At 41.3% G+C, this 12,244-nt stretch overlaps 1 protein-coding gene across 2 annotated transcripts in view; it reads right to left on the bottom strand.

The window, feature by feature from the left end:
• The window catches only part of GHR (growth hormone receptor), a 277,838-nt gene that overhangs the window by 159,490 nt on the left and 106,104 nt on the right, over positions 1 to 12,244 (bottom strand). Inside the window, exon 2 of one of the 2 annotated variants that reach the window (XM_068535292.1) lies at positions 1,115 to 1,195. In XM_068535292.1, the coding sequence (XP_068391393.1) occupies positions 1,115 to 1,184 (70 nt within the window). In that variant the 5' untranslated portion in view covers positions 1,185 to 1,195. Of the gene's footprint in view, positions 1 to 1,114; positions 1,206 to 12,244 lie in introns of those variants that run through there. The other variant, XM_068535291.1, reaches the window with a different exon arrangement.

Here is a 12,244-nt window from a genome sequence, read left to right as displayed (position 1 = left end):
TGACTTGCAAAATGTTGACATTATAACACCAGAGAGACCCCAAAATATTTCAAACAATTATGACTTCTTTTCTATAAATATTTTTAAATTGTTTTAGGAGATAAAATAACATATTTTACACTTCTTGTTTTCTTAGTTACTCTGGTTGCCCTCAGCAGCTCACTACTAGGGATTTATTTTTGGCTCGAAGGTCAGGGAGGACATTTTAAGGCACTACTTCTGTTGCTAAACTGTGTTTTCCAAGATGAGTTGCCTGGTAAGTAGGGGAGTTGGCCGCTCTTAAAGCAACAAGTGACTGTGGTATCACAGAATAGGAGAAATGATGATTTCTTTCCTTTGTTGAAGCTCAAGCAAGAAAAAAAATCAAGTACTCAAGATGATATTTTAAAAAGTCTCCCACCCTCCTTACGAGCACAGTTTTCTTTCTGGGCAGAAAACTACTTTTCATTCCCTTTCATTTCTCTCCTGTTCCAGTTATTGCCGTGTGAGACCTAAGTTTGAATACATGGCAACTCTTCCAATAGGAAGAGGGTATAAAGAGGGAGGGAGAATTACGGAGATGGCCAAGGAAACTCGTGACTTTGAGTATATTATCCAACTATTTCGGGTGTTTCCTCCTTCAGGTTTAGTGAAATGGTAATCACCCAGAGAGTAAGAGGTAAAATTTATTTGCAATCTGCAATTTCCACTCTCAGAGAATATGATTAAGAGGACTTAATTCTGAGCTCTGGAAATAGGCTGTGATATCCTTCGTCACAGATGAGCTGAGCGATCAGTACGTTAATTATCCTTCAGTGCAATTTCAATCTCTCTCCCAGAGCCTGAGGACCAAGAGACCTGGCTTGCCTTCACCAGAAATGCCCTCAGCATGATTTGCAGCATTTATTTTTGATGTGGAAACATCAGGTGCCAAAGCTGACTACTGTTTTCCTCCTAAAAACATCCCCAGAAACGTCCTCCTGGTTTGTGATTTTAAAGCTACAACAGGTTTTCTGTTTACTTCTACTTAAAACTTACCTCTTTTAATTACATCATCCAAAGAACTTAGATTTAACAAATAAAGTTCAGTGTGGTTTCAAAACACTGCAGGTGGGAATGGAAAAGCAGAACTCACCTTGACTCCCAGAAAAAGCATCACTTGAGCCTGCCACTGCCAAGGTCAACAGCAGCTGCCAGAGATCCATACCTGTAGGACCTGCAATCATACAAAGAGGAATAAGATAAAGCTAAGCAACTAAAAGCAGACTATTTTCATTAAAAATTGTTTAAAGACTGGCTAAATTATGAATGTGTTGACATGCACAGCAGCGCTAGAAGGAATCTTTGTAAGTCTTTCACTGCCCTAGAGTCTCACGTTGTCATACTTTTCATGAGGGCAAACAGCAGGTTGTAATAAATTCTACTTCCGGTGGGTGCCTGCCTCAGGAAATAACATGGACGCTAGAGATTTTCACATCCTGGCCGACAGCCATAGAACCACCACACAACAAATGACCCCCACGCATTGCTTCCATAACAGGGCCAGTGTGGTTCACTTTAATTTGATCTGGAAATAGAAACTCTTCAGCAGTATCACCAAGCAAGGGGCCTTGAGCTGCACAGCCCATACAAGGGAAAACAAAACAACCCACTTCAGTAGCAGTAAAACTTCTCCAGTGTGTGTCCCAGTGAACAAAAGAGCTCAATTAACACTCAAAACACTGTGCTAATGAGCCATCCTAAGGAGGTTTAACCAGAAGGCAGCAGTAAGGAGGTGAGAAGCAAAAGAAAACAAAACACTGGCGCTTCCTAGGTGGCCTCCCCTAGGACACCTGGTGTCCTTGTGTGTTTCAGGAGGAATGTGGTCTCTGAAAGGCCCAGGAATGTGAACACCTCAGACTCTAAGAAGGGTCAGTTTGTGGCTGGGCTAGCCATTTGGAATCTCAAGTGTGGCCACACCTTGAAGCCTTCGGTTTGATGAATGGGGGAGCAGATCAGCATGCCTCAGCCAGCACACACCTTTACCTGGAGGAAATGAAGCTTCTTGGGGATAAATAAACCAGGTGTCCACCTCCTGGATCTCTAAAGAGACAATTCTGGCTGGCTTAAAATGAACTCAGCAGACTGCCCTTTGGAGAGCTGTTGCTACATCTGACGACTAACGCCAACTACTTTAAAGCTTAGCTGCAATATTTCCATGAAATTACAGTACTTTACAAGTCACTCAGGCAAATCTTATCATCATACTGGGAGCTCCACCAGTGCCTCTATTGGACTTATTTTTATTACTGTACATTCTTGACAATAATAAAATAGCCCTTCTGCTACCCCTAATCAAACTGAAACGATGAACACAAATGTTTGTTTTCATGGATAGTGGAACGCTGTGGTCCGGGTAATGGCTGTGTAATTCTGAATATGTAGTAAATGTCTCACACTCTACACTTTCATTTCTAGACAGGGCATCATTGTTTAAATTCTATATGATTTTAACGTCGTTAAAAAATTCTAAGAAGACATCTCTAGATGAATGGAATCTCCCCCTGCGTCTGAATATCCAGGTGTAGCCCACATGCATGAGGATGCCCCACGTACACTGCCCCATGGGGTCATTCGTAGGACTGAGTGTGACGGTGTAGATGAACACACTTTGCCAACTGTGAGAGTTCACACTAATGTGAGTTGTGGTTATTATAACACCCATGTTTTAAATTCTTAACCTGGAAGGCTCTGGGCTCATGGCCTTGCACCATCCTCAGCTACTTTCACTGAGCATCTCTCCCAAGGTCCTTTACTCCTAGGTGAACAGGCCATTGTAATCATAGTTTGAAGTCTCCAGCAGAGATACATAAAAAGGCCAAAAACAAATAAGTTACAGGTTGAAAATGCTATCCTCTGGGTAACTGGATATTTCCTTTTAAATTCTGTTTTACAAGTATTTTTTTAAGGAGGAAAAGCATTGCGGAACTGGATTCTGTACATAGTGCTAGTTTTACTCGCCATCCCTCAACACACCACGTGTCGGGTAAAGAAGCCTCCCTCCTCTGCCACAGGCTCTCTTGATGTTGGGTTGTAACAGTGAGTCCCATTCCCAGGCAACACTGTATGCTCCCCAGCTGAATAAGGATATGAACAGGTTTGCATTTCTCAGAAGGATGCTTCCTCTGGTTTCGAAGTTACCTCTTCAAACTTCTCAAAGAGACTTGGCAGATGCCAGAGACAAGTGAATTTTGCTTCAGATGAATCGTAGTTGGCGCCCTCCCATCCCCAATCTTCTGAAAGCTGCTGCCTACAAATGAACTTGGCTTCTCCCAAATAAGGAACTGATTATTGCAATAGTTTCTTTATGAGCCAAACACATCTCCACAGAATACATTCTATCTCACAAAACAAATCCCCAAAGCAAAATTAACCAGAAACCTGTTTGCACACTCCGACAGCAGAAAAGGAGGTATTTAAAACGGCCATCCTCCCACATAGAAGAGAACAGTTCACTGCCAATGAGAGCAGGGCATAGGGACTCCCAACTCCAGGGCTCCAACTAGGGGCGGGAACAGAGAAGAGGATAAAGCAATGTGGCTGGATTCAGTAAGGGCTAAGGGTTTCCTGAGAGACGAACACTCCCAGTGCACAGTTGCTGGCTCGGTGGGGATGACTCCGAAAACAGTCCCCTTGGCACTCCCCCCTCTCTTTGCACCCCCATAGTGAACTCTCTTTAGTGCCATCACATGAACAGAACGTTCATTGGCCTGGGCCGATTTGACTGTAAGCTTCCCCCTTCAACGACGCAGGGCGCTGCATGGCAGCTTCTAGATGACAGGGTCCTCTTTTATTAGGTTCCGGAGGAGATAAAATGTCCCTGGGAGAGGACAGACTGCCAACACACAAAGTTTGGAACTTTAATCTATCAGTGATGTGCCAGGTGTGAGCAGGAGAAAATCCCTTTATTTCCTTTTCCTGATATAGTAATCTAACTAGAGGCAGGCATTGTTCAGAGGAATCTATTAAATTGTACCTTAGTCTATTGGGTTTTTAAAGTTTGCAGTATTTTCCTAGGGAAAATCCCTCTCTAAATTTCTAATGATATTTATGCATTCTTTGGCCGTATCCTCATGGCACGATGTTCACTGGGGAGGGGGAAGGAGGAGCTTCTATTTTTGCAGAAGGGAACTCACACCATTCGGATCTCAACGCGCCTGAGGCATTTTGCCGGCTCCCCCTTCCTCAAGGGAGAGCCATTTGAAAAGCCCCGTGACCCAGCTGGCGTGAGTTTTAATTCTGTAAACTGCGCAGCACAGGAGGCCTCCAAATCACAGTGAGGCCAATGATATACTTTTGTTCCTTGGCTATAAAATAGTCCATAAGCACATGAGAAGAGATGGAGATTAAATACACTATTTTTTCCCAACATGTTAAAACCAACTCCAGGCAAAGAAAGCCATTGGTTCCATTCTCTTTAATTTAAAATTAGCAAGCATTTGTTGAACTACTAGTGGCTGCTAGCATTGTACAGGGCACCCTGGAGAATATAAAAGCAATCAAAACCATTGAGAGAGAAATCACTACTGGATTTCAGAGATATCTACACAGAAAGGATGAGTAGCAGACAAATTTAATGTGAAGACAAGACTATTTTGTGAAGAATCCCCACGTCATCTTTATTAAAAGTAACATTAAAAAGTATATGAAGCCATACAGGAAAAAATGTGATCATATCTGGTTAGCAATTTGTCAGAGACAAAACGAACCACTACCCAAAACTACCTTCACCCTCTGATTCTCTGATCTGTATCAAGTACTTAAAAGGAAAATGGTCAAAAGCATCCTTAGAAGTATGATGTTAGCATTTTAATAAGTGGGAGGAGTAAAATAATAGATTTAGGAGCTTGTAGTTCTGTTACGGCCAAGTAACGAAGAATATCAAAATGGCAGCTGAATTGATCAGAAATAAGAAGTTTTTTCAAATGTCTGTTTTAGTGATCCAGTGATTCTGCTATGGAAAAAGCGAGAGCTGATTTTAAAAATCCCAACAGAAACAGAGTTGTTTATATTGCAAAACCAAGACTCCAGGTAGATAACCTAATAAATGTGTACTTTCTAATGCTAGTGTTGATTACTAATGAAATATTGCAAAACTGAATCTCATTGATTTCCTGGTGAAGTTTTTCTAAGAACTCAGCACTGAAAAAGGAAGAGGCTCATCCAAAAGGGTATTTGAAATGATCCATTCTAATTAGCTTCAGGCATTTATTTGAACAGTTTGTATCTGGAGTTCATGTTATTATCCACTTTTTGGTGGTGGCCATTTGAAAATGGGTCAGACACAAAATGCCTTAGGTCAATTTATCTCCTTCCATCAGTGAGGGAGAAGAAATTCACAGACATTATTGATACCATTACTCTCGCTGAGATTTCTCTCCTCACAGGGATCCAGTGGGGAATATAGGACGGGAAAGTAGTTTAAATGTGTACGGTATGAGGGGAAAAAAAAAAAAATTGGGGAACGGTATATATAATACGTCTCCATTTTTATAAAAAAACAAAAAATAGAGCATATATGGTCACCTGTGCTGACCAATTCAGCTACAACCAGTCACCTATAGCTATTGAGTACTTGAAGTGTGGCTAGTGCAACTGAGGAATTAAATAAGCTAAATTTTACTTAATTTTAATTCAATATTTCAATTAAACATTTAATTAAGTATATTAAGAACAGATTGTGTATGTAAACCTTTTTCAGCTGTACATTTTATAAAATCTAAGTACAGATCAAGTATTTCTGATGAAAAGTTAGGATCTAAGTTGAGATGTGCTGTAAGTATAAAATATACATGGATTTTGAAGGCTTGGTACAAAAAAGGATGCAAAATATTTCAATAGCGTTTATGTTGACTATACGTTAAAATTGTAATTCAGATTGTTGAATAAAATATTGAAAACTAATATCCCTCATTTCTTTTTTTTAAAATGTGACTAGTAGAGAATTTTAAATTACATACGTGGCATTATATTTTATATTTCTATTTGACAACATTTATATATACACTTCATGGCTTATATGTTTGTATCTGCATTCAGAAACATTAGACTGTTACAGGAGCATATTTGTTTTCATAACAAAAACAATACACAAAATAAAATTGTATATTTGTAGTGACATATGAAATCATTATGGTTATGTTTTCGGAGGTCTTCCCAAATGCAGAATGATGGGGATAAAAGATTCACGGAAGACTTAGGTAAGATTATATTTATAGAAGTTTTTTTTAGGGTATGCAGTGTGCCTTTGTTTACCTTTAGAATGTGACAATTCACATTGTATCTCTCTTTGAGGCACAGCCAGTGGTGTACTAATATTTAACAATTGTCTCTCTGGAATAATAATTTTATAAGGGCCATGATTTGTAGCATTTGCCAATCTCTGTGGTACAAATACCTCCACCAAGGCTGATTCTAAGCTACCAAGTCGCTTAACACGGATTCACTGGATCACTGACATCACTGAATGTGGATTCACAAGCCAGTATGAGCTGGACCCAGCACACCACCAGCTGGGGAAGTAAATGATATTCTCTAGGCTCCAGGTGAGGTAACAGGTACAAAGATTAAACAATCTGCTGACATTGACACAAGAGGTAGGAGACAGTGCTACTGAGTGAACCCTGGACACTTGATTTCATTTGATGCCATCTGTTCCACTGTCAGATGGTCACATTTAGTTAATAATCATTGATAGATACTTTCCCAGGTCTGTAGAAATTACCATCAGACTCTACCTCAGATGTTATCCTTGCTCTTCACCTGTAGAGAGGGTGAGCTTAGGGGTTCAGGGCACAAGTTGTGGATCAGGTTCAAATCCTGGCTTTACCAAACCTCAGGTTACTCATCTCTAATATGGAGACGATAATATTATTCCTCTTTTCATGAGAAAATCAGGAGGCAATTGAATGAGGTGTTGATTCAAAGCACTTGGCCTGCCCTCTGCATATATCAATACTAGCTATTTATTACACTTTCTGATACTAGTGATTAAATAGACCGTTTTAGGTTTCCATGGGATTGGGAATGGGGCCCTCATTGTATGTCCTGGAAAGGAAGTCTAGGGACATGGTAAAGCAATCAGCACAATACGTGAGCTCCACTCTTCAATCAAGCGCTTACGTCACATGAGAGTCCAGGGGAGGGGAAGGCTCATCATAATGTAATGTGTACATCTCCCAGGATAAGGCAGGAATGCTGATCACTTCTGCTTAGGTGTACAGGCAAATTGCACACCTTCTACATGGAGGCCCAAGTGTGGGGGAATAATCCAGAGGCTGATTTTTCCCCTAATCACTATCTCATCTACTGTAAGAAAATTATACGCTGCTGTTAGTGGGTCCAGATCATTTGTTTTGTGAGTCATGGATCTCTAGAGCTGACAATTGGGTAGATGAATTCCAACAATAAGAGGCTTGGTTTGAAGCCAGGACTCTTCCTGTGAGAACACAGAGAAGGCAGCTGGGTTACAGGAGCCTGGGTCTCCACCTCTTCTTTTCCAGGGAGTGAAAGAATAAGGGCCATTTCAACACCAAATGCTTGGTGCTTCTCCTACCTTGGTATGTGCATGGGCATTCTGTTGGGAGTGGGCCTTTCTTGGTGCATGGGGCATTCTGTTTGAAATCAGTAGGACCCAGTGGCACTTTGAAACACCTCGCCACAAAGCTAGACCAAACTCACCCAGCCTGATTTACCTGGTGCATTCACTGATGCATGATGCAGGTGTAACTCCTACATGGAAGAGAAAATCAACTGCATAGGTGGGTGCTTATTTGAATAATATGTTCTGTTCCTTTTTATATCTTACAGCATTGCACCTACCAAGTCATTGTTTTCCAAAATAGAATTTGAAAAAGCAAACCTCTTACTGGATTTCTGCTATCTCTCTTTCCACAAGGGGCTCTTTTTTTTTTTTATGATCTAATATTTTATTACTGTGATAGATCACATAGAACACGGAGAATGTACCTTAAACAAAGTTGAAGATGTTGGAGTTTCTTCCAAGACACTCAGATGGAAGTATAGGCTTTGTTTTACCTGATTTAACAGGAAATAGATGAGCTATTGAAGATCTCACAGAAGGAAGTTTTCAGGTAACAAAAACGTTCAGTATCTTGATGAGATTATAACCTGACAATGATTACTACAATAACTCCAAGCACTGAAGGAGTCACTCACATGCCCAGATAATATAGAGAGCAAAAGTTGGAAGAAACTCTTTTTTTCCTTTTATCAAGTCCAAAGTGGTGAAGTTGTTCTTTTAGGGTAAACAAGTTGGGAAACCAAGAGTGAGGCAATGTGCTCTCCTGGGAAAAGCATTGCTAGAGAAGGAGTCAGCAATCCTGTGCCCTGGACACAGCCCAGCATCACCTGATGTGGCGACTCGGGCAGTCACTTCATGACTGTGGGTCTGTCCCCTCACCTACACACCATACCAGACTTTTGTGATATGCCAAACCCCGCGCAGTGCAACGTAATGAACAGCCGCCAGGGACAGAGGACTTCTCCCGTCCTGCTGCTGCTGGGCTCCCCGTCTTTCTCCTCCTCTAGCTGTGAGCAAACTGGGGGCAGTAGCTGTGTGTCACTCACTCTTTTATCCCCAGCAGCTAGCCCTGGGCCGCACAGAGTAGATGTCCCTTCCAAAATCTGCCAAGGAATAAGTGTGCTGAGTGCCTTATTACTTCATTCGTTCCTTGCAAGACACCCTCATTTTATAATTGAGGAAATGAAAGTTTAGAGGAGCTTTGAGAAGTTAAGGGGATCCCGCAAGCTGAGGCGGAATACTTCTGGGTCGGGATTGGAACCGTCTCTAAGGCCTGCCTGTCTTTGCCTCTGCCTTCCCATGCTTCTTTGAAAATGCTAAACCAGGTCGACTAAACACACAAGTAGAGTACCAGTGAGGCAGGCCAAACTACAGAGAACAAGAAAAAGAGAGAGAGGAAAATCTGGATTTGCATTATGGACAAGGGTAGGCACCACAGTACTTCCAGTACTTTGGGCCTGTCAAGGACGGTGATAATTCATAACTGCTAACATTGCAGTTTCTTTAGGGGCAGAATTGTTTAAGGGACATTCATCTCTCTGTCTTAGAGCCTCCAAGAGCACATGGTCTACTTTTGGGTACATTACTTAAGAGGTATGAAGTGTGCCCTTTCCATGACATGGGGGCATCCCCCCGCCTCCTTTGAGCCTATATTATAAATAGAAAGAAGTCTATTTGGCCAGACTGACTGGCTGCCAGATAGATGGCAAACACGGGGCAGATCAATGTCACGTCTCATCGCCAGGAAGTTTACAATACACCACTTCACTCTTCAAGATCACAGAAGGTGTAATAGCTTGGCATGGACCATTCACTGTTAACTGCTTTAATAGAACATGTTCTCAGGAAGAGAAATGTCTCACCGAAATATAATGCCAGCCACAGATGCCAGTCGTATGTGTAATTTTAAATTTCCTAGTAACCATATTAAGAAATAAATTTTAATTATATACCCTATTTAACCCAATATATACAAAATATTATCACTTCTTCATGCAGTAAATATGAAAAGTATTGAAGTATTTCATACACTTTTTTTTCATAATGAGTCTTTGAATCTGGTGTGTATTTCACACTCACAGCACATCACAACTGGCACCAGCCACATTTAAAGTGCTCAAGAGCCATGGGCAGTGAGTAGCTACCCCATTGGATGGTGCAGCGCTGAGACACTGAGATTGGGGAGGTCCATGCATCCAGCTCCTGGCTAGTGCAGAATGTATCTGTGTTTATTATTGCTCATGAGCAGACCAAACCGCTGAGAAGAGACCTTTCAACTTATTTTGCAAGGTCTAATAGTTTCTTAAAGTCCTAGAAAGAATTTTGCTACTGAAGCGAGAAGCAGGGAGTTCCAGACCTTAACGCTCATTTTGCATATAATTACTGAGCACTGAACTCTACAAATAATTAAACCATAAACCTAGCACCAGATCTGTCACTAGGTATGGGACTTGAAGTGAATCATTTCTCACCCTCAGCCTCTTTATTTCCAAAATAGTATGTTGGGAGTGTATCAATAGTTCTCAGCCTTGGTTGTGTATTAGACCTTAGAAACAAATGCCCTGGCTTTACCACAGGTAAACTGAGAATCACTGACCTAATGCAAATCAAATTTGCTATGATTTTGAAATCTGTGAAAATAGAGCCCATCTGCCCCAAGCAGCCTCAGCTGGGTGAGGGGGAGAGAAAAACATCATTCTCCCCCATTTAGCCAACCAATAAATGTATTTTTTGTAACACAGAACCTTCTAAGCCAAGGGGTTGAAATGCTGAAATAGGAAGGTAGGATCAGAAAATATTATCCTACGAAATTGCAAATGAAAAGAATATGTGTAAACAGATGAAACCAGTCATCCACAGATATGATCACTCCAATAAAGACAAGACATCATTTCAAAATGTTGCTGATGAGACTGGATAGGCAGAATGCTAAAGAGGTTCCCCCCCCACCCCCAGATTATCTTCTCTGGTTATTCAAACATTAACCTAGGTATTGCTCTGGTGGGACTTCACAGATGTAATTAAGGTTACTAATCAACTGACTTTAAAATAGGGAGATTATTCTGGATTGTCTGTGTGATTAAACGTAATCACATTAGTCTGTAAAAGCAGGAGAGGAAGTTAGTCAGTGAGATGTGCAGAAGGGGAAGTCAGAGATGTTAGAAACTTGAGAGGGACTTATCCTGCTGTTGCTGGAGGGGCCATATAGGAAGCATGAGATGCAGTGCAGGCAGACTCCAGGGGCAAAAATGGGCTCCCAGCTGACAATTAGCAAGGAAATGGGGATGACAGTCCTACAACAACAAGGAACTGAATTTGGTCAACAACCTGAATGAACTTGGAAGCAAATTCATTCCCAGGACCTCCTGAGGGTAATGCAGCCCTAACGACAGTTTGATTTCAGCCTTGTGAAATCTGAGCAGAGAATCCAGTTACACCAGCCTGTGTCCAGACTTCTCACTTACAGAACTGTGAGCTAATAAATGGGTTTTTATAAGCCTCTAAATTTAAGGTAATTTGTTTTAGAAGCAATAGAAAATGAATACAGTCTTTAAAAGCCTGTTATAGAGCCTGAGGTTGACTTCTTAAACATCAATCAGGAAGACAACTATCCAGCCATGACTGAAACATAGCCATAAGGAGAGGGGATTTTTAGCAGAGCACAGAAATTTGGAGGCAGAAGGGACTTTAGAGATAATCTAGTCTAATCAATTAATGTTTGATGAAGAATGCTGAAAAAAATAATTTATGGCTTTGTCTCATCCAATTACTTGGGACCAACGAGAATGTCCCAATACAGAGACAGGTACAATAATCTTTCAGAGCCTGCTGACGCTCTCCCTTGAGGGCCACACAGTTCCCTCCATTGCGACTCTACAATTGCCACGTGACCTTCTGATTCTTTTCTTGTTTTCTGGGCTCTCTCTCTTTCTGGAAAACTAATACAATAACCAGCTGAAATGAAACTGCTTCACAGCTGAAATGGAGAATAAACAAATGTATTGGCATTCTGGTATATTGGCCCATCTCAGGAGGTTGGCTAGTGTAAATTGAGCCCCTAGAGTCTAATCACCTCTGGGTCAGTTGATGCAATTTATTTTCGAACACATAAATCTGGACACAAGTTGATCCCAGGGAAAGTGCTAAAGCCTGAGAGATCCTGTCTAAATCAGTTTGCTGGCCTTGCTTCTCATCTTAACCTCAGGTCAGACAGGAAATTAAAAACAGACAATGTGTCAATGTGAAGGTCAATCAAAATCAAGGTCAAAATCTACGAAAGACTAGGGTCAGGAGAAGATAAGGACAAGGAGCATGTATTTATGGAGGAAAAGGTCGTGTGGAAGGGAGAAGGACAGGCTATCTTTACATTTCCCTGTAAATCTAACATCTTGGCTCAGGAGAGCTTGTTTTCAGTCCTCCTGAATTAAATGTTCAATTCCCAGGAGCCTTATGTTTACCACCCTGAGGGACCACCACAGCATAACTCTGGAACCTGTAACTCAATGACCTGGCCGTGTTTCTCCTAAATCAGTTGGCTGGTGGAAGAGGGTTGGAAAAAGCAGGTTGAGCCAAACCCTGAACTGCTATTGATTCAAGAAGATTGTCCACCTATCCAGAAGTCAAAGGAACAGACACTAAAATGCTTTTCGCTGCATTCTGTTTGAGAGAAATCAGTTATTTCAA

Source organism: Eschrichtius robustus, chromosome 2 (genome assembly GCF_028021215.1).
Source record: "Eschrichtius robustus isolate mEscRob2 chromosome 2, mEscRob2.pri, whole genome shotgun sequence".
Taxonomy (NCBI): domain Eukaryota; kingdom Metazoa; phylum Chordata; class Mammalia; order Artiodactyla; family Eschrichtiidae; genus Eschrichtius; species Eschrichtius robustus.
The sequence above is the reverse complement of the archived record's forward strand: the minus strand, read 5'-3'. Positions and strand labels throughout refer to the sequence as shown.